This window comes from Stegostoma tigrinum, chromosome 46 (genome assembly GCF_030684315.1).
Source record: "Stegostoma tigrinum isolate sSteTig4 chromosome 46, sSteTig4.hap1, whole genome shotgun sequence".
Classification (NCBI taxonomy): domain Eukaryota; kingdom Metazoa; phylum Chordata; class Chondrichthyes; order Orectolobiformes; family Stegostomatidae; genus Stegostoma; species Stegostoma tigrinum.
The window spans coordinates 486,158-512,742 of record NC_081399.1 but is presented as its reverse complement, the minus strand read 5'-3'; the positions used below and the strand labels follow the sequence as shown (position 1 = coordinate 512,742).

General features: G+C 46.0%; 1 protein-coding gene across 1 annotated transcript; it reads left to right on the top strand.

Moving 5' to 3' along the window:
• The first annotated feature begins 1,506 nt into the window (after window positions 1-1,506).
• On the top strand, window positions 1,507-26,145 carry LOC132207357 (probable G-protein coupled receptor 139). Its single transcript, XM_059642764.1, has 5 exons — window positions 1,507-1,624; window positions 15,528-15,625; window positions 20,041-20,117; window positions 21,763-21,869; window positions 25,238-26,145. The coding sequence occupies exons 1-5, from the start codon at window positions 1,507-1,509 to the stop codon at window positions 26,143-26,145; spliced, it is 1,308 nt and encodes a 435-aa protein (XP_059498747.1).
• Window positions 26,146-26,585: the final 440 nt, after the last annotated feature.

The window sequence follows — 26,585 nt, the reverse complement described above, 5'->3', positions numbered from 1 at the left end:
GCTTGGTGTAAAAATGTTGCCCCTCAGGTTCCCATGTATTCTTTCCCCCTCTTACCTTAAACTGATGCCCTCTCATCCTCAATTCTCCAACCCTGGGAAATAGACCAAGTCCATTCACAATAATCATGTCTCTGATGACCTTATACACTCTTATCCCTCCCACACCAGCCTCCTACACACTGAAGAAAAAAATATTCACTATAACTCAGTCCCTTTAATCCTGGCAACATCCTTGTAAATTTCTTCTGCACTCTTTCCAGTTTAATAACATCATTCGTGGTGCAACCTGAACAAAACTGAACATAATATTCCAAGTGTGACCTCACCAACAACCTGTACCTCTGCAATATAACTTCACAACTTCAGTGAGAAGAGGGAGATTTTTAAAAAGACATAAGAAGCTTTTTTTTAGCACCGTGGGAAGTTCGAGAGTGGAATGCACTTCCTGACTAAGTGGTGGATGTGGGCACTATTACAATGTTTCAAATACATTTAGATGGATATGTGAAGAAGAAAGGTTTGGATATTTATGGGCCAGGAGCAGGCAGGTGGGATTAGTTTAGGTTGAGATTATGTTCAGCATGGACTGTTTGGACAGAAGGGTCTGATTCCAAGCTGTTATGATGCTATGACTCTATGATTACAGCCATAGAGTCATACAGCATGGTTACAGACCCCTTAAACCAATCAGTCCATGGAGACCATAACCTCAAACTAAACTAATCCCACCTGCCTGCGCTTGGGCCATATCCCTACAAACATTTTCTTTTCATGTACTGATCTAAACGGCTTTCAGAAGTTATAACTCTAGCCCCATGTACCACTTCCTCTAGAAGTTCATTCCTAACTGGAATGGCTCTTTGTGTTGAAAGATAAACCTCACATGCATTTGTTTTTAACCTTTCTCCCCTCACTTTATAAATTTTGCCCCCTAGTTTTGAAATCCCCATCCTAAGCAAATGACACATGCTATTCACCTTATCTATACACCTCATTAATTTATAAACTTTTCACAGATCACCTCCCAACCTCCTACGCTCCAGTGATTAAAAGGTCCTATCCAGCCTCTCCTTATAACTCAAACCCTCCATTCCCAGCAACATCCTAGTAAATCTCTTCTGAGCCCTCTCCAGCTTCAATGATATCCTTATAATAACCAGAACCACACACAGTACTCCAGAAGAGACCTCAGCAAAGACCCATACAATCTTTGACTAATGTCTCAACTCCTACATTCGAAGTTCTGACCAATGAAGACAAGCATACTAAATGCTTGGACACTCTTACCTCTGCAAATGTTTTCCAGAGTGACTGGGACATGCTTTAATTGAAGGCAGAGTCTAGGCCAGTATAATTGGTGACATGCTCTAATCTACAGAGATGTCAATGACCTAACGAGACACAAGCTAATTGCTGGATCAGCAGATGCATTTGCAACGGATAAGCATGGTTTTGTGTGAGGGAAATCATGTCTCACAGACTCGATTGAGTTTTTTGGAGGAAGTAATGGAGACAATTGATGAGGGAAGAGCGGTAGACAGTGTTTACTTGGACTTCAGTAAAGCCTTTGACAAGGTTCTATATGGCAGACTAATGAGTAATGTTGAATCACATGGGATTCAGGGTGAGCTGGCCAGTCAGTTCCATAATTGACTTAATGCCAGGAGACAGAGACTGATGGTGGAGGGTTGTTTGTCAGAGTGGAGGCCTGTGACCAGCAGTGTTCCACAGGGATCAGTGACTTAGATGTGAATGCATAAACAAGGTTAGTTAGTTTGTGGATGGCACCAACGTAGGTGATATGTGCACAGTGAAGAAGACTATCTGAGATTACAAAAAAAATCTTGATGAATTTGATCAATAGGCTGAAGTGCAGCAAAATGGGTTTTAATTTGGATAAAACTGTGGTATTACATTTTGTTACAACAGACAAAGACAGGACTTATACAACTAAAAGTAAGGCCGGGGCAATATTGCAAAAAAGAGAGACCTATGGATTCAGGTACTTAATTCTTTCAAGTTGCATCACATATAGATAAGTTTGTTAAGAAGGCATTTAGTATCAAAGACAAAGTTGCTGGAAAAGTTCAGCAGGTCTGGCAGCATCTGTGAAGGAGAAAACAGACTTAACGTTTCGGATTCTGTGACCCTTCCTCAGAACATAACTGAATTATGTCTGTACGCCAGGATCCTTGGAGCTTTTTTTCTGCAACCTTAATGGTTTAATGATATCCCCCATAAGCAAGGCGACCAGAATTATACACAGTATTCCAAATATGGCCTTATTAATGTCTTGTTCACCTGTGACATGATGTCCCCATCTCCTGTACTCAATGTTCTGTCCAATGAGGTATCTCAACTGCCTCCTTCACCACCACTCTCTATACCTAGTGAGTTTTGAGAAGATTTGTAGCTCAGTTTGAGGTTCTGGATGTGAGTTTGCTCGCTGAGCTGGAACATTAGTTTTCAGACGTTTCGTCACCTTTTCTTTATTTGAAAAAATATACTTTATTCATAAGATGTACAAAAAATAAAACATATATATAGACCTACCCAGTCACGCAAGCTGCTCCAGGTTACCCAGGGGGTACGTACACCAACTAAAGGAAAAATCAAAACAAAGAAGAAAAAAAAACAAAGCAAAAAAAATACCCTGGCAGTCGTCTCCCCGCACAGTCCCCGTTGGCCCCCTGACCAGTTGGGGAAAGCGCCAGCTGGGCCCACTTACCAGATAGAGCCTTTTTTTTCTATTCTGGACGAGGGGTTTCATACAGTGGTCTTTCCCCACCACGCCTTGGCGGCGGCTGCCCCAAGCTTTAGCGCGTCCCTCAGCATGTAGTCCTGGAACTTGGAGTGCGCCAGTCTGCAACACTCGGTCGGGTTCAGTTCTTTCAGCTGGCAGACCAGCAAGTTGTGGGCAGACGAAAGAGCGTCTTTCACTGCATTGATGGTCCTCCAGGCGCAGTTGATGTTGGCCTCGGTGTGCGTCCCAGAAAAAAGCCCCTAGAGCACGGAGTCCCGCGTCACGGAGCTGCTCGGGACAAACCTCGACAAATACCACTGCATCCCCCTCCAGACCTCCTGCGCATAGGCACACTCCAGAAGGAGGTGATTGACAGTCTCGTTCCCCCCCCCCCCCCACAGCTGCCTTGGGGGCAGCGTGCGGTGGTACAGAGATTCTGGGCATGCATAAAGGATCTCACTGGCAGAGCCCCTCTCACTGCCAGCCAAGCAATGTCCTTGTGCTTGTTTGAAAGTTCTGGCGATGAGGCATTCTGCCAAACGACTTTGGCAGTCTGCGTGGGGAACCACATGGACGGGATCCACCCTCTCCTTTTACCGAAGGGTCCCGAGGATACTACGTGCTGACCACTGCCTGACGGCCTTGTGGTCAAAAGGTGTTTCCTTTCAAAAATTTCTCCACGAAGGACAGGTGGTACGGAACGGTCCAACTACTCGGAGCGTTCCGCGGCAACGAGGCCAGCCCATCCTTTGCAACACCGGGACAGGTAGAACCTCAGTAAGTAGTGAACACTTGGTGTTTGCGTACTGAGGATCTACGCACAGCTTGATGCAGCCACACACAAAGGTAGCCGTCAGGGCGAGGGTGACGTTCGGTACGCCCTTTCCCCCATTTCCCAGGTCTTTGTACATGGTGTCCCTGCGGACCCGGTCCATCCTCGACCCCCAAATGAAGTGGAAGGTGGCCCGGGTGACCGCAGTGGCACAGGTCCAGGGAATAGGCCAGGCCTGCACCACATACAACAGTACCGAAAGGCCCTCGCACCTGACAACCAGGTTCTTACCCGCGATGGAGAGGGACCGGAGCGTCCACCTGCCCAGCTTCTGCTTCAATTTGGTATACGCTCCTCCCAAGTCTTAGTGCACGCCCCAGCTCCACCAAACCAAACACCCAGCACCTTCAGGTAGTCTGTCCTGATGGTGAAGGGGATGAAGGAGCGGTCGTCCCAGTTCCCGAAGAACATGGCCTCACTCTTACCCCTATTGACTTTGGCACCCGAGGCCAGTTCAAATTGGTCGCAGATGTCCAACAACCTACTCACCGACCGACGATCGGTGCAGAAGACGGCGACATCGACCATGTACAGGGAGCCCTTGACCTGAAGGCCTCTGCTGCCTGGGATAGTCACGCCCTTCAGGCTCAGGTCCTTCCTGATGGATGCGGCGAAGGGCTCCACACAGCACACGAACAAGGCAGGAGAGAGCGGACAGCCCTGCCTGACTCCAGATCTGATGGGAAAACTGTCCGACTCCCACCCGTTGATAGAGACTGCGCTAATGATGTTGGCGTAGAGCAGCCGGATCCAAATGCGGATGCCCTCCCCGAACCCCAATTTGGAGAGGACGTCCCTCATGTAAGCATGAAAGACCTTGTCAAAGGCCTTCTCCTGGTCCAGGCTGATGAGGCAGGTGTCCACCCGTCTGTCCTTCACATAGGCGATCATATCCCTGATGAGCGCAAGGCTCTCAGTGGTCTTCCTGCCCGGCACAGCACAGGTTTGGTCAGGGTGAGTCACCAACTCCAGGACAGACCTGACCCGGTTGGCTATGACCTTGGCCAGGATTTTGTAGTCCATGTTCAATAGTGAAATGGGACGCCAATTCTTAAGTTCTTCCCTCTCCGCCTTCCTCTTGTAGATGAGGGTGATGATGCCCTTCCTCATGGACTTGCACATTTCCCCTGCCCGAAGCGCACTATCGTACACCTCCAGCAGGCCCTGGCCAACCAGGTCCCACAGAGCAGAATACAGCTCAACTGGTAAACCATTGCTCCTGGGAGTCTTATTCCTCTCCAAGGACTTGAGGGGTCTGGTCAGCCCATCCAGGGATATTGGCCAGTCCAGCCACTCCCTCATGCCGTTGTCTAAGACCTCCATGATAGACAACAGGAACGACTCGGAGGCCGTGCTGTCTGTGGGCTTCGCGTCGTACAGTCCAGCATAGAAGGATCTGCTGATCCTCAAAATGCCGGGCCGAGATGACATCACCGAGCCGTTGTCCTCCTTCAGCCAGCTAAGCACAGAGCTCTTTTTGTGCACCTTCTGAAAGAAGAAACACGAGCATGTCTCGTCCTGCTCCACGGAGCAGACCCTGGACCGGAAGATTATCCTGGAGGCCTCCGCAGTGAAGAGCGAGGCTTGCTGGCCCCTCACCTCGCGGAGGTCCTCCGTGACATCAACCCCATCGACTGCAGAAGGAGTAGGTTCTACACCCTTTTCTGGGTCGCAACAGATTTCCCCGCCTCTCTCTCGCCTTCTGAACACCCTTGAGGACAAAGAACCTCTTGATGTTCTCCTTCACCATCTCCCACCAGTCGCCTGGAGACTCAAAGAGGGGTTTCACAGTTCTCCAACCAGCGCACTCCCTCTTAAGCTCCTTGACGTTCTCTGGGGTCAACAGAGTCGTGTTGAACTTCCACGTCCCCTTGCCGGCCTGCCGGTCGTCCTGTAAGTGGCAGTCAGCCAGCAGGAGGCAGTGATCAGAGAAGAACAGCAGCTCGACGCCGGTGGACCTGACCGAGAACGCCCGTGACACAAACAGGAAGTTTATCCTTGAGTGGATAGACCCGTCTGGCCGCGACCAGGTGTATCTCTGCTGCGCTCCGTCTGCAGGGGTGCTGAAGATATCGAGCAGCTTGGCGTCCTTCACCGTGCGCATCAGGAATCTGGACGTGACGTCCAGTTGACTCCCCCCACCCGCTGTCCCCAGGCCGGATCTTCCATCTGCATCGATGATGCAGTTGAAGTCTCTTCCTAGGATGACCGGCCTGGACGTAGCCAGCAGGGGTGGAAGCCGCTGCAGGATGGCCAACCGCTCACTCCGTACCGCTGGGGTGTACACGTTGATCAGCCTCAGGGGAGTGTTCCAGTAGGTGACATCAGCCACTAGGAGGCGCCCCCCCACCACCTCCTGAACTTGGGAGATGGTGAAGTTGCACCCTCGCAGCAGAATAGCCAGGCCTGATGAGCAACAGTCGTTATCCCCCGACCAGATCGAAGGCCCACAGGTCCAGGTGCCTGACCATTTCCCGTACCTGCTGAGGTGCGGTATCCCGTACTCCTGCAGAAACAGGAGGTCCGCCTTGACTGTGGTCAGGTAGGCCAACATGGACACACATCTCGCGGTTGACTTGACGCTGCGCACATTAATGCTCGCAACTTGTACCCCCATTGTGGGCAGTGACCGCAGTACCCTCCCCGAGTCCAAAGTCCAGCCCCTCCATCTGTCCCTTCATGCCCATTGCCCGGGCGAACTGTTGGACGCTCTCCGGGCTCAGGAAACTGTCCATGCTGCCTTCCAGGTGGCATCACCCCATCGGGGGTACAAAGGCAGGACAGTCTGGCTCTGGGTCAGGCTGGGGACATGCTGTTTCCTGCTTCCCGCCTGAAAGTTCGGGGGGGGCCTCCAGTGCCCCAGCGGCATGTGGCTGTGTGTCGGACGGAGCCTCAGGACGCCTCCCGCCACCTGGAATCGGGGAGCTGCTTTCCTTCTCCCTTGAGATATTTAGCTTCTGCTTTGGGTGAGCCTCCTCCGAATCCCCCTCGACAGAGGAGCTCTTATAGCCCTCCTGTAGCTGCCTCTTCCCGCCTGATGGTTGCTGTGCCAGGGCCCGCCGGCGCGCCTTCCTCCTCGCTTTCCAGACCACCGTCCACTCCCCGAGTCACCTGTCGCCTCCTCCATCGACTCCGGGTTGTTGGGGGGGGCGGAGCCTGCAGGGGCGCTTTGCTGGCCTCAGCGGGGCTGGGCCCTCCTGCACGACCTGGCCCTCCTGCACATTAGGGGGGTCCTTGCAGGGCCCTGGTGCCTTCCTCTCCTCCGGGGGAGCTTGTCCCACATTGCCCCTGCCGGCGACCTGGGCGTAGGTGGTCCCCCGCTGTGGGCATGCCCTATAGAGGTGGCCCGCTTCCCCACAAAGGTTGCAGCTCTTTCCTTTGGGCAATCCTTTGCAAGGTGTCCCTCCTCCCTGCAGATGGTGGCTTTGCAGTCGGCCGCCATGTGTTCTGACCTACCACAGGCATGGCAGACTTTAGGTTGCCCTGCATAGGTCAGGTAGCCCTTGCTCCCGCCGATCGCGAAGCTGGACGGTGGGTGTATGATGTTCCTGTCCACGCCTGTCCTCAGCATCACCCTGACCTGCCTCTTACTGGTCCAGATCCTGAAGGGGTCCATGATGTCGGTTAGGTCCCCTTCCACCTTCACGTACCTTCCGAGGAAGGTCAGGACATCAACTGCTGGCACATGCGGGTTGTACATGTGTACAGTCACCATACAGCTCCTCTGTGCTGGCATCACAAACAGTGGGACAGCGGTCAATACAGAGAGGGGGCCCTCACCTCCTTTCTCCTTGAAAACCTCTGGGAAGCGCTCGCAAAGCTTGGCACTCCTGAAGGTTACATCGTAGAAACCTCCTCCGGGGAAATCCTGCAGGCAGTAAATGTCTGCAGCAGCGAACCCACAACAGTCCAACAGGACCCTCTTCACGAAGAAGGTGCGGTCCACAGGTGCACCTTCATCCACCTTCTTCACGGAAACACGGATGGTGTTCCGGACCCCCTGACCTGGGGCACGAGCACTCGCCGCAGCCATCATTGCAGGTTGGCTGCTCCCCTGAACCAGCGTTAGGCCGAAGCCAGCATTAAGATCCACTGGTTGCAAGGGTGCACAGCCAACCCGACGTCTTCCTTTCACCTTCAACACAGCACTCTCCTCCTCTCGGTCCACAAGAGAGTGGGTCTTTATTTTGCCCCGGATGTAAGCTGGTTCACTGAGCTGTAAGGTTTGTTCCCAGACGTTTCGTCACCATTCTAGGTAACATCATCAGTGAGCCTGCGGTGAAGCGCTGGTGTTATGTCCCGCTTTCTATTTATCTGTTTCAGTTTCCTTGGGTTGGTGATGTCGTTTCCTGCGTTGGTGATGTCACTTCCTGTTCTTTTTCTCAGGGGATGGTAGATTGGCTCCAAATCAATGTGTTTGTTGATGGAGTTCCGGTTGGAATGCCATGCTTCTAGGAATTCTCGTGCGTGTCTCTGTTTTGCTTGTCCTCGGATGGAAGTGTTGTCCCAATCAAAGTGGTGTCCTTCCTCATCTGTATGGAAGGATACGAGTGATAGTGGGTCATGTCGTTTTGTGGCTAGTTGATGTTCATGTATCCTGGTGGCTAGCTTTCTGCCTGTTTGTCCAACGTAGTGTTTGTCACAGTTCTTGCAAGGTATTTTGTAAATGATGCTCGTTTTGTTTGTTGTCTGTATATGGTCTTTTAATTTCATTAGCTGCTGTTTTAGTGTGTTGGTGGGTTTGTGGGCTACCCTGATGCCAAGAGGTCCGAGTAGTCTGCCAGTCATTTCGGAAATGTCTTTGATGTAGGGGAGAGTGGTTATGGTTTCTGAGCCTGTTTTGTCTGTCTGTTTGAGTTTATTGCTGAGGAATCGGCGGAGTGTTCATAGGGTACCCATTCTTTTTGAATACGCTGTATAGGTGATTTTCCTCTGCTCTTCATAGCTCCTCTGTGCTGCAGTGTGTGGTGGCTCGTTGGAATAATGTTCTAATGCAGCTTCGTTTGTGGGTGTTGGGATGGTTGCTCCTGTAGTTCAGTATTTGGTCCGTGTGTGTTGTTTTCCTGTAGACGCTGGTTTGAAGTTCCCCATTGGCTGTTCGCTCCACTGTGACATCTAGGAATGGCAGTTTGTTGCTGTTTTCCTCCTCTTTTGTGAATGTTATGCCAGTAAGGGTATTATTGATGGTCTTGAAGGTTTCCTCTAATTTGTTTTGTTTAGTGATGATAAAGGTGTCATCCACATAGCGGACCCAAAGTTTGGGTTGGATGATTGGCAGAGCTGTTTGTTCGAGTCTCTGCATTACTGCCTCTGCTAAGAACCCTGATATCGGAGATCCCATGGGTGTACCGTTGGTTTGTCTGTAGGTTTTGTTATTGAAAGTGAAGTGGGTGGTGAGGCATAGGTCCACTAGCTTGATGATGTTGTCCTTGCTGATGAGGCTGGTGGTGTCTGGTGTATGTGTCTTCTGTTCCTCTAATAGTGTAGTCACTGTTTCTTTGGCCAGGTTGACGTTGATGGATGTGAACAGGGCTGTTACGTCAAAGGAGACCATTATTTCATCCTCTTCTATCTTGGTGTCTTTGGTGTTCAGGAATTCTTGGGTGGAGTGAATGGAGTGGTGGGAGTCTTCTACTGGGTGTTTTAGTCTTTGGTGTAGTTCCTTGGCTAATCTGTCGGTTGGTGTTCCAGGTAGCGACACTATGGGTCTGAGGGGGGGCTCCTGGTTTGTGAATTTTTGGTAATCCGTAGAAGCGTGGTGTGTTGGATCCATCTGGTTTCATTTTTTGGAAGTTTCTCTTGTTTAATTCTCCAGATTTTTGAAGTTTTTTGAGTAAGGCTGTGATTCTGTTCTCTAGTTGTGGGGTCGGGTCTATCGCCACCTGTTGGTACGTGTCGGTATCTGCAAGCAGTGCGTTCGCTTTCTCAATGTAGTCTGTTCGGTTTAAATTGACTGTCAAGTGTCCTTTGTCTGCAGGTAGGATAACGATGTTTTTATCTTTTTTGAGTGCATTTAGTGCTTTCCTTTCTTGTGTATTGAGTGTGTTTCTTTCCTTTTTTCCTGCTTAATGTTGGTGCGACTGTGTGTCTGATGGTTTGCTGGGTTTCTTCTGTGAGTTTGTTGTCTTTCAGTGTTGTTTCTAACGCTGCTAAGAAATCTTTCTTGTCCACATCCCGGAAGTTGTAATTTAATCCGTTTACTAAGACGGCTTTTTCAGTGTCTGTTAATGGTCGGTTTTATCCATGCTTCTGTGCTGTCTGTGTTGTTATTTTGTGTGAGTTAGTCTAGTTGTTTCTGCAGGTCTAGTTTTCTCATTTTCTGTGCTTGCCGCTGCCTGATGTCTGTGGCTCGTTGTACTGTGTCTGTCCATTCATGGTCTGTCGCGTTAGTGAGTAAAGGTTTTTGGCGCGAAATTTCCCGGTTGTATTTACCGAGTCTGTTGTGGACATCATTGATCATTTCTCTAAGCATTCTGCGGCCGTTTTGCTCAGCTATTCTTTTGGCTAGCGGGGTGTTAAGGGAAGGTTTGTATTTGAGACATTTGGGTAGTACCTGCTTCCTTTGGCATTCATGCAGGAAGTACAGCTGTTCGCGGGTGGCACTCTGTCCGATGACACTGGTTTCCCATCTTCGGGCCAGTTTTAGCGTATTGCGCCCAGAGGTGCTGACGAGTTTTGAGATTTGGAGCCAATGTGTTTGTTGATGGAGTTCCGGTTGGAATGCCCTGCTTCTAGGAATTCTCGTGCGTGTCTCTGTTTGACTTGTCCTAGGATGGATGTGTTGTCCCAATCAAAGTGGTGTCTTTCCTCATCTGTATGTAAGGATACTGGTGGTAATGGGTCATGTCATTTTGTGGCTAGTTGATGTTGATGTGTCCTGATGGACAAACAGGCAGAGAGCTGGCCACTAGGATACATGAACATCAACTAGCCACAAAAAGACATGACCCACTATCACACGTATCCTTACATACAGATGAGGAAGGATACCACTTTGATTGGGACAACACATCCATCCTAGGACAAGCCAAACAGAGACACGCACGAGAATTCCTAGAAGCATGGCATTCCAACCGGAACTCCATCAACAAACACATTGATTTGGAGCCAATCTACCATCCCCTGAGAAAAAGACCAGGAAATGACATCACCAACGCAGGAAACGACATCACCAACCCAAGGAAACCAAAACAGATAAATAGAAAGCGGGACATAACACCAGCGCTTCATTGGAGGCTCACTGATAATGTTACCTAGAATGGTGATGAAACGTCTGAAAACTAACCTTCCAGCTCAGCAAGCAAACTCACATCCAGAACCTCTACACCTATGACTTTACTTCCAAGCAACTATGTACCTGCATCCCTGGGTCTCTTCTGTTTGGCAATGTTCCACAGGACCCCACCATTAAATGGGTAATTTTTGCCCTGGTTTGTCTTACCAACATGACAACAGCTCACATTCGTCTGAATTATACTCCATCTGCTAGTCAGGAGCAAAAACAGAAATTGCTGGAAAAGCTCAGCAGGTCTGGCGGCATCTGTGAAGAGAAATAACAGTCAATATTTCAGGTCTGGTGACGCTTCCTCAGAACTGATAGTATTGAGAAAATCATCAGTTTAAATGCGGAAAATAGGGAGGCGGTGGTATAGGGAGAAAATGATAGGATAGAGCCTAAAGAGAGAGAAGAACAGTTGGACAGACAAAATAGTTGATCACAATCAGGCTGGGAGGGTGAATAGTTGTTAATGGGAACTGTTAAAGATTAACAACAGTGTGGTAAGTAATGGCAGGCTATGTGATAACAAGGCATGACGTATGAGGTAGGGGGCTAGGACATGGGAGAGTTTGCTGTCCTTTTCGTTTCCATCTGCTGTTCTTTGGCCCACTGGCTCAATTCATCAGAATCTCGTTGTCTTCTTAAATAGCCTTCTTTGCTGTCCACTATACCACTAAATTTGATGACATCCAAAAGTACTAACAATGCCTCCTACATTGTCATCCAAATCCGCTATATGAGTTAGCAACATTGGTCTCCCAGCCAATTCTTGCAATAATCCTCTAGTCTGAAAAGCAACCCTCTACCACCACCCTGTCTCCTTCCATGGAGCGAATCTTAAATTCAATTGGCTAGCTCTATCTGGATCCAACCTCACTCACCCGTCCACCATTCATAATCTTGTTGAAGGACTTGCTTAAGTCAATGTGGCCAATGTCTACCACTCTGCCTTTATCTATCTTCTTGGTCACCTCTTCAGTAAAAAGCAAATGAAATAACAATAAGCATAAAGTCAGTGATGTTTTTGGACAGACAGTGACAATAAGAGTCATGTTAGTGATGTACTGACAGACAGTGACATTAGAGAGTGAGCTGTGTAATATATTTGAATGAGCAGTGACGTTTCATGGTTTTGCATTCTGGAGAATTTCTGCATTATTTTGTGATGCTGTTTGGCTGATTATTGTGTGTCAATCTGATTGGAATACTTGGTTGTGATTTTTTTATTATTACGCTTGGGAAGACTGTAATTGTCTGTTCATAGAGTTCTGTCATTTGGATGAACTGCATCAGTTTGAGAATTTGTACCATGTGTTTTTTTTATTCAGTTTAAAGGATTGTTTGAATTTGACATCTATTAAATACTGAAAGAGAATCTGTTTGTGTTGTCAATGGAGTTGTGAAATGCTGAATTGGTTTGCTGTTAAAATGCAGAATTGCAAACTATATAGACAGTGGCATCAAAATATTATCACTGGGCTACTCTTGTGAGCTCGATGATAATGTTCAGTGAGAGTGAATCGAATCCCACCATTACAGGTCCTGAAGTTTAAATTCCTTTAGAATTTGGAACTAAAATGCTCATCCATTGTTCGAAGCTCATTATGTTCAACCAGTCCCCTCAGGAGCAACAACATGTTCTCCTGACATGGTTCTTCATGTGACTCCAGACGCTAGAAAATTGGGAATATGTAATCAATGCTGACCTCAGCAGCGATGCACACATTCAGCGAATAAGTGGGAGCATATTTCAATCAGTGTTGTTTCAAGAGGGCAGCTCCAACACTGCAGTACAGAATAACTCAGACATATTTTCACACTTTGAATAAACTGTCTCAGTTCAACTTCAGTCAAAATGATCTGTGATCACGGATGGTGGTTGTGATCTTTGAGTGGACAGTGATATTGCTGGTAGATTCCAGATTCTGTTCATGTTGCTTCCCTGCGAGATACTTGGTAACAAAACTCATTCACAGTTGGGATTAAACACATTATTCAAATTAACTTGCTTATTTACAGAAATTTGGAAAACAAGAACCAAGCTGGAACAGTAAGAACTGTCGACGCTGGAATCAGAGACAACACAGTGTAGAGCTGGATGAACACAACAGTTCAGGCAGCACCTGAGGAGCAGGAAAGATGACGTTTTGGGTCGGACCCTTCTTCAGAAAAATCTTCTGGAAAACTTTCAGCATAAGGCAATGCCCCTGGTAATGTCTCAACCGGGATTTCGAACAAGGAGTTTTTGGGCTGGCTGAACAGGCAGGTCACCTCGCACAGAAAAATGCATCAACGAATTCAATGTGTAGAGAAAATGTTTGCTAACACCCTTGCCATTATTTGTGTTCCTGATATGGCGTTATGGCAATTGGACTTGTGCTAAAATGCTGCTGATCTGCCTTTCAGAGACAGGAGCTCCCGACTCCACTGCTGCTGCAACATTTTATGATCACAGTATTCTGCCACCAGTTTTGTAAGTTTTGAAATCATGAGAAAAAATTATGAAAATTAGTACTGTGGAAGGGTGGCTGGGCTTAAAACATGAATTCTGCTTTCTCTCGCACAGATGTTGCCAGGCTGCTGAGTAATTTTTGCTGTGGATATATATATGATACCAGTTTTCTTTAAAATGTCAAAGGTTAAGGGGTAATCTACTTATAGTCTTTAAGGTACTACCCGGAAAAGACAGGGTAGATAAAGATTAGCTATTTGCTTGGTTATGGATTTTAGAATAAGAGGCATAGACCATAGATTACCTACAGTGTGGAAACAGGCCTTTCAGCCAAACAAGTCCACACTGAACCTCAGAGCATCCCACCCAGACCCATCCCCCGATAACCCACACCTCGTTGAACATTACGGGCAGTTTAGCAAGGCCAATCCACCGAGCCTGCACGTCTTTGGACTGTGGGAGGAAACCCATGCAGACACAGGGAGAATGTGTAAACTCCTCACAAACAGTCACCAGAGGCTCGAAGCAAACCCGGGTCCCTGGCGCTGTGAGGCAAGTGGTGCGAACCACTGAGCCATTGTGCCACCCCAAGTCTGAGAATGCCAGACCGACAGTCCACGAGAGATGTTAAGAAGCATTTTTACATACAAAGGGTGGGGGATTTTCTGAATTCTATTCCACCAATGGCAATCAATGCTGGAACAGTTGTTAATTTTAAATATGGCATAGATTTTTTCTGGAGGAAGGAATTGAAGGATTTGGGCCTCATTTTGATTTGTAAAGCTTCATCTATCTTGAATCACTCCCGGAAATTCTTTCCTCCTCATCATCTCTGGTCAAGGGATTCAAATCTTGACAGATTCCCCTAAAGATCCCAGTACTTTGAGTTTTATGTCATGTACGGATGTGTAGATTTATAATGTAAATGTCACAGTTGCCCTGACACTCACACATTGTCTCTGAGGGACCGCTGCAGCCTCTGTTAGACTGCGCATGGTAAGGTGCATGGAGCAGTCTGTTTTGAAATCTTACACAGGCTCTGATGACCTGTTCACTGGCCCTGTTGTGTTAGGTTCATGTTCGGAGACCCTCACGGACTTGATGCAATAACAAGACAGTGAGGTGTTTAGAAAAACACAAATCCTTTGTTACAAAGCAAGTCCAAGCTTTGGAGGATCACTGTACTCAACCAGAGTGCAGAGTCTTGTAAGCAATTCTCCCCGAGCAGCAGACAGTCCCTGCTTTTTATACCTTATCGAGTGCATAACACATAAAGCAATTCTACATCTCACAGTGGCATGATACATGAAGCAATCACTACATCAGACAATGACACGATACACAAACACCTACTACATCGAATACATAAAGAGAGCAGGATACAGTATTGATCATTCGCGAAGCTGCTGCCAGCAGCAGGAGGTGATTTCAAGGTGCCAAAATGGCAGAATGTAATGTCAAGTCACTGAAGTGTCTCCTTGAACAAAAGTCAGTGCCCTGGCCCCTTTTAGCAGAAACTGAAGTTACATTCTTTACAGGATCTCAGAAGTCTCACACCTTTACAAATGCTGGCCACTGAATCTTATTCGAGACAGTTTCCACATACCCCTGTGCAGGAAGATAAAGATTTACAAAGTTTATATCTAATTCTAGTCGTGCGGGAAGTTTTAAGTCAGTGTCTGTATAACTCTGAGTAAGCACATAAAGAGCATTAAATTATAGAGAATATAGAAATCAATGGGATGTTATCCCAATAACATTTCAGTTGTGGCTCCTATCAAGATTTGGCACAATGTTAACAGCAGGTGGCGACTTGACCATGGAGAAGGAGAGGTTTTGGTTTAGCAGCACTCCAATTGCCAGTCCTGTAACTGAGTCAGGAGGGAGGTTTCTGATGGGATTCTGCAACTCCCAGAGTTAGAGTTGACACTCTTTCAAATAGTTACTTTGCACCTCAAACAAAGTCACAGGCTTTCTTCTGCTCTCCTAGGATGGGGCCTTGAATTTAGTACCTCTCCAACCTTCATCATCTCTGGAGTGACTGGGCTGGAGGAAAATCTGAGGTGGGTGTGACTCTCTGAAAATTCAAACTCACTTAACCACAATCACTTCCACAAATATGCTGGTTTTGTTGCTAAAATCTTGCTGTTGCTCCCTGTAGCATGCAGGGGGTATTTGTAATCAGTAATTCACTGTTCATTTTCCCATTTGTCTTCTACAGTTCATTTTCTGGCGACTGGTGTCCTTGCCCGGGGAAAGTGCGGTGTTTCCCATTGCACTACTCGCTACCTGGTGATTATGGCAGCTGCGGATCTGATGGTCATTATCACTGATGTTCTACTGAGGAGATTTTGCTATTATTATTAAAACCCACAGTGTTTCCTGGACATAACTCCTGTGTGTAGTGTTATTGGGGTCCTGAATCTTGCATCCAGTGACTGTTCTGACTATTTCACCAAATTTTCTACTTTGGCTGATTCGTGACCATTTGTTGTCAAAAGCTGAGAACAAGATATTGCACTGAGAAAACTGCAGCTGCGGTTCTAGCAACAACCTGCATCTTGCTCTGTTTGAAAAACATCCCCTTCTATTTTCAATATCAGCCTTTGACATTAATCAATTATGTGCCACTCTACTGTGAGACAAATTTAAGGGGATAGGTCAGTCCAGGGAAGATGGCCCTCCCTACATCCCCACCTATACTCTCCTCTCCACCTATCTTCTTTTCTCTCCATCTTCGGTCCGCCTCCCCCTGTCTCCCTATTTATTCCAGAACCCTCTCCCAAACCCCCTCTCTGATGAAGGGTCTCGGCCCGAAACATCAGCTTTTGTGCTCCTGAGATGCTACTTGGTCTGCTGTGTTCATCCAGCCTCACACATTTTAGTGACCAGTTGAGTCCAGAATATGATGCAGGCTTAGAGGAAAGGAGGGGATCTCATAAACTCAGAAGTGGAAAGCAGAAAAAAATCCCTGATTTTGCTCATCAGCGTATCTGGGAGCTTCATCTTCTTGTGGTTAATCCCTATAGTAAATTTCTCATGTTATGTCATTCAAAGGATGAATCCTGATGATTATCCGCCTTTTCTATATCACCTCAGAAAATTTGGTTATGTGCTGTGCAATTTAATTTGTTGCACAAACACATTTTTTATGCAGCAACATTGTCTAGGTTCTGAGTGAAGTTCAGTTACACAGTAAAACATAAAGCCCTCAATTTATGAATTTGGAGTGCCGCCAACAAAAGTGTTCTGTTGTTTCCAGGGCATGAAATGTCATTTTTTAAAATTATTCATTTGTGGGACAGGGGCACCGCTGGCTGGGCCCAACATTTACTGCCCCGTCCCTAGTTGCTCCACTTGAGAATGTGGGGGTGAGCTGCCTTCATTGGTCACTGCAATCCCTCTCCTGTGGGATTGACCCACAATGTCCCTTAGGGAGGGAATTCCAGGGATTCTGACCCAGTGACACTGAAGGAATGGGGATGTATTTCCCAAGTCAGGATGGGGAATGTCTCAGAGGGGAACTTGCAGGGGGTGGGGTTTTAATGCAGCTACTGCCCCTTGTCCTTGTAGGTGGAAGTGGTCATGAATTTAGAAGGTGATGTCTAAGGATCTTTAATGAAATTATGTAGTGCATCTTGTAGATAGTACGCACTGCTGCTCCTAAGTGTCAGTGGTAGAGGGGGTGTATTAATGTGGATATGGGGCCAATTAAGTGGGGGCTGCTTTGTCCTCGATGGTGTCAAGATTCCGGAGTGTTGTTGGAGCAGACCCTACCCAGGTAAATGGGGAGCATTCTTCACGCCCCTGACAGAGCCCTTATCCCAGTGCAGGGACAGGGATGAATTGGTAACCTGCGTAATCCATATCGTAGCACAATCCAAAGAAATTATCTGGGGAAATGGCATTTCCCACGGGAAAATTCTAGTATTGCCTCCAACAATATCAAAAGCCCTGGGGGTTCTGATGAAATTAAATAGAGGTCTCACTGCTCAGCAACAGATCCCCATACTAATGACACAAGCCGTCAACCAGGAACACTTTCTGTATGTGTAATTATAGGTGATATTATCAGGACCTATTCACAAAACATGTGCTGGGCTCCTGATTTTTCAGCGTCCAGCTTCCCAATTCAAATGAACAGCTTTTGCAATGCCGTCCAGTGAGCTATTTCCCATCAATACTTGAAGAGTCGACATAGTGTAACTAAGTGCCCTTGTGTTGAAAGTGATAGCCTCTGCGCTGCCCCTGCTGATGCCATTGAGCGGGGGGTAATGAAGGCTGAAGACCCAAAGAGATTCAGTCAGAGAGGGAGAGAACAAGGGGAGAAGCTCAAAACGTCATCCAAAGCGACAAATCATTTGCACGAACACACACACACACACTCTGTCTCACACAATCTCACACACACGTGGGTGCGGACACGACACACACACACACACACACACACACACACACACACACACACACACACACACACACACACACACTCACACACACACACACACACACACAGCCAAAAACATAGCAGTACACATATAGAGACATCAACATCCATATCAACATTATCACTTAAAGCAGGAGAGAGTTTTGCCCCCATTTCCATGCTTTCACCAGCAAAACAACAGAGACCCCAATGCATAAAGACAGAAACACAGCGATATAGACAAGCATAGATGCACACTGATATATCAACACACAATAGACACAAAAACACTCAGATAGACACAGAGACACATGCAGAGATACACACTAGCATAGATACATGCAGTAATACACAAACTAATATACAACACACACATTTTCTCACAAAGACACCTAGACAGTCACTTACAAAGGCACACATAGACAGACATACAAATACACAAGCCAAAACATATATACTGACAGAGACAGACGCACAGACAGATAGACACAGAGACACATGCACAGACAGCACACATAGACATACACATATAGACACACAGACATTGCCAAGGATAGTAAAAGTAAAGACTCTATTATAATTAATTGTTCCTAAAACTAAATGAGAAATTGGTAGATTTGCAGGAATGTCTGAAAGTTTGTACATAATTGTAGTTGGGCAACTGAGCGTTTTAGGGAAATAAATCTGGACTGCTCAGAAAGCTGGTCAGAGTCACCCACATTGCAGTGGGTCTGGAGTCACATGGAAACCAGATCAGGTGAGGAAGTTAGATTTCCTTCCCTGAAGTGTTTCCACATCTTCCTCAATGTCAACACTGGTTTCATGGTCACCATTAGACTCTTAATTCCAGAGTTTTATCACAATCCAAGTTTCATCATTCCACTTTTGAAGGATTTGTACCCAGCTCTGCAGATCACTTCCAGGGGTTCAGGGTTAATCATTTAATGACAATTCCACTAGGCCTTTGCCTTCACATCGCCCATCTCTTCACCGGTTTCCTGGCCTGGAGATGGGATTTGTCTTTGTTTGTATTCCTGACTCTGTAACATCAACATGAAATCCAGACCCTGGTGGGGGGGGGGAAGGTGACAAGGCTGCATTTTCATAGCATGCTCTCTTGAGTTCCTTATATCATTGGGGCGGGGGGGGCGCGGCTCTCTCCTAGCATTTCCAGTATCCACAGTATTTAACTCCATTCACACCGGTTCCCGATCCTCAGCTGCTGCCTGACCTGCTGAAGATTTGCAGTATTTTTTGGGTTTCATTTCAGATTTGTAGGATTTGTTTGCGTGACACCGCCATCTGTTGGATGTGATTGTCACTGAACGATATTGGGCCGCAATACCATCTCCTGCCAGACGGAGGCGGTCCTGCACTGTATCTTTTTATAGAAAAAAAGATGCTCTGAGGGTCGGCGGTCGATTTCTAAAATCTCTGAGGTTAGATGAGATGGGAAATCTCAACTTTTAAAGAGCACTCGGATGAAAACTTGAAGTTTCATAACCTTCGAGGCTGTGGGCTAAGTGTTTGAGGCTGTCATTAGTGCAGGTTTAGAGTAGCTTTCATCACTGCATATTTGATGGGACCTCTTTTGCATTGTGTCATTCAGTGATTCCACACGCAAAATGAAATATGAAAGAGAAAAAATGTGAACTTTGGTAATGGCATAATAATTAGAAGGGTGACTTTTTTAAATGCAGTAGGCAGAAGATGTGCGAATTTTTCTGATTAACCATCATAACTCAGCAGTAATAGGTCAAACAATCACAGAAGCTCTGTAAGAGTTGAACGTTTACTTAAAAGCAGACGGTAAATCAGATTTGGTGAGGAGGACTATTTGTCGGCTTAATTTTGATGGACGCAGAATTGTGCTGTGTAATTATTACGCAGCTGATTGAATGGGGAAGAATCCGTTAACGTTTTCTGTTAATGTTCATTCAGGGCAAAAGATTTTCGAAAAAAGATGGTTTCTCCCAAGCAAGTCTTAATGAGTTCATCGATCAAACCGACACAGAAAGCGTGCCACGCTTGTGATGTATGCCAGTGGTTAAACAGGATCATTTAGAACATAGAACATAACAGCACAGTACAGGCCCTTCGGCCCTCTATGTTGAGCCGACCTGTCATACCGATCTCAAGCCCATCTAACCTACGCTATTCCATGTACGTCCATATGCTTATCCAATGACGACTTAAATGTACCTAAAGTTGGTGAATCTACTACCGTTTACTGGACGTATCAAAAGTTTGAATGAACAGTTTATTCTGGAAAGAGTAATTAAAAATAAAAACACCCCTTATCTCGCAGCAACGTGTGCCAGCTCAGGGAAGGGCTTCTCTGCTACTCCGAAAAAGGGCTCGTCTTCGTCAGGAAGCATTCCATGGGTAAGAATAAAAGCACACTTGTTGGAAAAGCTCAGCAGGTCTGCCGGCACCTGTGATGGAAAAAACAGAGTTAACATTTCAGGTCCAGTGACCCTCAGAACTGGACCCAAAACGTTAATTCTGATTTTTCCTTCATAGATGCTGCCAGACCTGCTGAACTTTTCCAGCAACTTCTGTTTTGGTTCCTGATTTACAGCATCTGCAGTTCCTTCAGTTTTAGTTCCCATTGGTAAGAATGTTTGCAATATGTTGACATATATTTTGCTTTAATAAAGAGCATTGGGTATAAGCCTTTTTTTTAGAAAGTTGCTTGTCAGGACAAATGCGACCTTAATGCCACCGAGTCTGTAGCACCAAAAATGCATCACCGCCTGCACTAATCCCACTTTACCACATAACACGCAGGGTCTTGAATGGTGAGACACTTCATAATCTCATTCAAGTACTTGTGAAAGATTGTGAGCTTTCCACCTGGACTAACCCCAGGAAGGACATTCCTCGCTCCCAATACTGTCTGGGTGATAAACATCTTCAAATTGCTCTAAACGTCCTGACTTTCACTTACCAATGATGTCCTCCTGATATCAACCCTTCGGTTAAGGTGAACAGCTGTTCTTCATCATCCTACCCGTGGCTCTCACTGTCTTACAGAGATCTATCATGTTCCTTCTCAACCTTCTCTGCTTTGAAGAATAACCCTGAGCTTTTCCAGCCTCTCTGTGCAACTGAAATTCTCCATCCTTGTGAATCTCTTCTGCATTCCCTCCTGTACAATTACAACCTTCCCATAGTGTGGGGAGCCAGAAATACACACAGTACTCCAGCTGCAGCCGAACCAAGGTGCAGTATATCTCCAACACTAGCTGCATACTCTTATGATTTATACTACTTCTTATAAAGGTAAGTATCCCATGTGCTTATCTTAACTACCCTATTAGCCTGTCTTCCTAGTTTCAGGGATCTGTGGACAGGATCACATTGACCTTTCTTCACTTCTGGGACATGAGCATCGCTGGCTGGGTCCCTTTTACTTCCCATTCCCAACTTACTAACGAAGGTATCCTTGATATTCATTTTAGCTGTCCCGGCAATTGTAGGTTAACGCCTGCACAGTGACACCCCAGAGGACGATAGAGCAGAGTTTTGTCTCAAACTCCTGGAATTCCCTCCCGAACACCATCGTAGGTCTGCCAAAAGCACACACACTGCACTGGTTCAAGGAGGCAGTTCAGCCTCACCTCCCTAAGGGGGGAATGAGGGATGTACAGAAAACGTTATACCATCGGCATCACCCATGTCCCACAATGAAAAAAAAATTGGAGAGGCAGTTAATCATTGAGAATTTATTGTGTGAGCAGTCATTGTCCAATATGGAAACAAAACACGGTCTGCAAATGCGACTGGATGTGTTTGAGACGATAGCACCTGAGAAGGAACCATGAAACTTCTGCCTTTGAATCAGTGAGGCATGTATCGCGCAATAACATCTTAATGTGAAAAATGATTGCAACAGGGAATTGGCTCACTGCCGTAATCTGTTCTTTCATTTCAAATAATAAGTTGGAAAATGTTGCAAAATCAGTACCCTCAGGAGATGCCCTGACCAGGTAAAGACTTAAGTCACCGCGAATGCCCCAATTTGCAGTTCAATAAGAGGTACATGGCCTGAGTGTGACACACTGAAGATGTATTCGCAAATTGACCAGATTCAGAAAATATATTATATGGTTCTTGCCGTCGTTAGTGTTCCTGGTGAGTGTCTGTAAATATGGAAACTTTGTAAATGCCTGTGTGAGCTGCTTGCGGGTTTTAGTTCGTGTTTCATAACACTGCATTCTGATATGAACAGTTACTGTTAGTGCAGAAACCCACACTGGTGAAATTCAGCTAAGAGAAATGGCTTGAATGAATTTTGTTCTGTTACCCTGTATTCTCGGTGATAAATCATCTTTTAACGTTCTGGCTTTCTCAATTATCATTAAGTTGTATTCAGGCTGACTTTGGTAGATTCTTCAATCAAGGTTGATTGGAAAAGGGCAGCCATGCGGATGTGAAGAATGTTGAATCAGCCGCTAGATGGGCTGAACGGCCAACTCATGTTCCTTTTTTATGGTGTTATGGCCCTGGTCCAATGTTGTGTAAAATTTCTTCAAACCTTGGTGGGGATAAAGTTCTCTGAGGGAAGATGTATGTGGAATTGATAAGAACACAACAGTAAATATGGGCAGCCTTCCAGAGAAGTCTGTGATCCCAATATCCTGAATTGTTGGGGCAATCTGTCAGTGTATTGGACTTGTTTTAGTTCACTGCTCATTGATGAAAGTCTAATTTCATTGATCATGAAACACCAGCAATGTCTGAGATAACAAGGTGTGGAGTTGGATGAACACAGCAGGCCGAGCAGCATCAGAGGAGCAGGAAAGCTGATGTTTTGGGCCCAGACGCTTCTTCAGAAAATCTGAAACGTCAGCTTTCCTGCTCCATTGATGCTGCTGTGTTCATTCAGCTCTGCACCTTGTTATCTCAGATCTTCCAGCAACTGCAGTTCCTACTGTCTCTGAAAGAATTCTCACCAGCAATGTCTATGAGGCCAGAATTGCACACAGTGTAGTTCTCCAGGCAATGCAGCATTCCTGATCCAGAAAAAAGATTTTTTTGGGAGAAGCTCAGCAGTGGAGAGAGAGAGAGAGAGAGAGAGAGAGAGAGAGAGAGAGAGAGAGAGAGAGAGAGAGAGAGAGAGCAGAGTTAACCTTTCAAGTCCTGTATGACAGTCCCTAACTATTAGGGGACCACCGGGATCTGTGCAAGGATGCCAACACTTCACGATTAGATTAGATTGGATTAGATTCCCTACAGTGTGGAAACAGGCCCTTTGGCCAACAAGTCCATACTGCCCCTTGAAGCATCCCACCCAGACCCATCCCCCTATAACCCACGCACCCCTGAACACTATGGGCAATTTAGCATGGCCGATCTATATTAATGATTCAGATGAGGGAGCTGAATGTGATTGGACAAGCTAGGACTTCTTTTTTCTTTAGAGCGTTGGAGACTGAAGGGTGATCTTATAGAAGTGTGTAGGATCATGGGAGGCATGGATAGGATGAATGCACTCAATCTCATTCCCAAGGTTGGTGAAATGAAGAGTAGAGGGCATCAGTTTAAGGTAAGAGGGGAAAGAATACATGGGGATGTGAGGGGAAACTGTTTTACACAGAGGGTGGTACTCATATGGAATGAGCTCCCAGTGGAAGTGGTTGAGGCGGGTACATTGACAACATTTAAAAAGTATTTGAGTAAATGCATGGGTAGGAAAGGTTTAGAAGGATATGGGTCAAGTGCAGGGAAATGGGGTCAGCGCAAATGGACAATTTGGTCAGCACAGACCCTTTTGGGCTGGCTCAATGCTGTAGGACTGTATGATTGTATTGAATGGTGGAGCAGGCTTGATGGGATGAATGGCCTCATCCTGCTTCTATGTTTCTGTGAATCTTTCTCAGAAATGAAAGCATTTGGTAGCATTTGTTTTATTTTGCCAATGATGAGGTTGGGGGGATGTGGTTGGAGGAAAGAAGTGAGTTGGTTTGATAGAGAAAGCGCCTGAGGGACAGGAGGGGTTGGTGGTGGGGAAAGAGAGAGAGAGGGAGAGAGAGAGAGAGAGGAAGTGAAATACTGGCTAGAATGCTTGGTGGAAGGGTGAGTAGGTGAAAATGGATTGTCTGTATGAGGGGAAACCTGGATAGAATGGGAGTTAAGGATGTTGGGCTGTGGGGTGAAAATGGACAGAGGTGTCCATGCTCTGACATTGTTAAACTCAATGCTGAGTCCTAAGCACTGCAAGGTACTGAAGTGAATGATATGGAGTATGTCCTCCAGTTTACACTGAGCTTCACTGGAACATTGCAAAAGGACTGACGGAGAGATGTTGGCTGAGGAACACAATGGGTGGAGAGGGGTTTTGAAGCTGCAGAAAACTCGAAGCTCACTGTCATCTTTACAAACTGAGTACAGGTGTTCTGCAAACCGATCACCTGGCCTGAATTTCTGATCCTGTTGACATTTAACTTTTGGGAGCATCTGACAGTTCAGAATAATGCTGTGTGATTGTTCACTATCAAAGAAAATTACTAATCACAGTGATGGTATATTACTGCAAGTTCTGAACAGTGATTCCATAACTGGGTTAAAATCAATTGATCCAAGATATTATTTATTGAGGGAAAAACTAGAGGAAGTTGCAACTCAGAGGGATCTGAGAGTAATTGTACATTAAACACAGAAAGCTAGTACACTGGAAGAGCAGGCAACAGCAAAGACTTATTCCAGGGAGTTGGAGTATAAGCGTGCTGAAATTTTATTACAACTGTACAAGGTGCTGGTGAGATCACATCTGGAGTGCTGGTAAAGGACATGGGGAACTTTGGATCAGAATGCTTTTCTGATGAAGGGTCGAGGCCAGGAACGTCAGCTTTTGTGCTCCTAAGATGCTGCTTGCCCTGCTATGTTCAGCCAGCTCCACACTTTGTTATCTCAAATTCTGTAGCATCTGCAGTTCCCATTATCTCTGATCCTATTGAATGTTGGTGCAGGCTCAGGGAACTGAACAGCTTAATCCAGTGACAACACGGTGTAGAGCTGGATGAAGACAGCAGGCCAAGCAACATCAGAGGAGCAGGAAAGCTGATGTTTCAGACCTAGACCCTTCTTCAGAAAAGCCTGCTCCTTTTTCTATTTCAGACGATGTCCCTCATTGCTGTAGCCCCATCTAGACAAGTTTTCAAACCTAAGGAGTGTGTCTTCCTGTGGAGGTTCTAAAACTTATAATGGGAAGACAGTGTTGGTGGGAAGTGGGCTGAGTTTCAACAAGTTGGGGACTGTAATCCAAGTTTGCTGAGGGTAAAATCTCAGTGAATACCCAAACTTTGGCAGGCAGCCCAGATGGTTCCAATGGGCAATGAAAGATATCTTTATGTGAGATATTGGCTCATTAAAATATTTTTTTAAAAACCAATCAGGTTAAAATACTATTGTCAATGCCTGTATCAAATATAAAGCATGCTTAACATTTCAAGACTCTGTCTTGTGGTCTCATGGTCTCTATTTTCATCTCTGTCTTGCAGCCAACTTACTGGGAATTGTGATCCTGTCCTGCAGACAGTGTGGTCTCTCTAACTGCACCACTCGCTACCTCGTGGCCATGGCAACTGCAGATCTTCTGGTCATTCTCACTGAGGTCTTACTGCGGCAGATCAGTTATTATTATTTCCACATGACTTTCTTGGACATCACCCCTGTTTGCAGTGTTCGTGCTGTCCTGCTCTCTGCTGCTACAGACTGCTCTGTCTGGTTCACTGTCAGTTTTTCCTTTGATCGATTTGTGTCCATTTGTTGCCAGAAGCTGAAAACAATGTATTGCACTGAGAGAACCACGACTGTTGTTCTAGCGACAACCTGCACCCTGCTCTGTTTAAGAAACATCCCTTTCTACTTTATCTTTGATCCTTGGGTGATAATTGACAATGTGCTTTGGCTCTGTGTTGTAAAACCAAGCGTTTATAATGATCCTGCATGGGTGGGATTTTCATGGTTAGATGCAGTTTTGACACCATTGCTCCCATTTGCTTTAATTCTTTTGCTTAATGCACTTACAGTCAGGCACATTTTAGTGACCAGTCAAGCTCGCAAGAGACTGCGGGGTGAAAGCAAGGGAGAGAATCCCAGAGACCCAGAGATGGAGAACCGAAGGAAGTCTGTGATTTTGCTCTTCGCCATATCTGGCAGCTTCATCCTCCTGTGGTCTGTTTCTGTTATAGAATTCCTATATTATCACATTTCAGGGGCAGATCCCAGGCACTACACACAGCCTGAAGTTATCTTTAGACAAATTGGAGTGATGTTGGTGAATTTGAGTTGCTGCACAAACACTTTTATTTATGGGGTGACTCAGTCCAAGTTCAGAGAGCAGGTCAAGAGTTTGATGGAATATCCAGTTACAGCAATTATTCAATTTATGAATAAAAGAGCTTGAGATCCATCAAGTGGTGCATTCCCCGCATCAGAACCCTAACCCTAACCCTACCTGGTCCTAGGAGCAGAATGACCAAATAAAGCATCCAACTCTCAGGGTCCACTTCCAACATTGAAGAGTTTTTTGGGATGACACTGTTATAAAGAACCATATGGAAATCCAGGTGAAAAAAAAAACGAGATGTATTTTTCAACATTTGTTCTCAGCCTGCCTTTACCAATTACAGGCCAGTGATATTATTAATTTATTCCATACATTTCCCTGAGGTTAATCATTGTGACTGCATGGTCAGTGATGGACAGTCTTGTGGATATCTCTCGGTCTCCCATGATTTCATAATGTTTCCCAGACACCCTTATCTCCCTCCTTGGAGCTTTTCACAATAGATGTTTTATTCAATCATATTCCAAATTCCTGACAGTTATCCTCCTTCCCAGACA

Excerpts from the sequence above, each read along its gene's own strand:
- LOC132207357 (XM_059642764.1), top strand. The coding sequence starts at position 1,507 with ATGGAGACAATTGATGAGGGAAGAGCGGTAGACAGTGTTTACTTGGAC. Across the intron at positions 15,626-20,040 it reads TGGCAGCTGCGGATCTGATG|CAACGTGTGCCAGCTCAGGG; the intron begins GTCATTATCACT and ends CTTATCTCGCAG. Across the intron at positions 21,870-25,237 it reads TGCCGTCGTTAGTGTTCCTG|CCAACTTACTGGGAATTGTG; the intron begins GTGAGTGTCTGT and ends TCTGTCTTGCAG.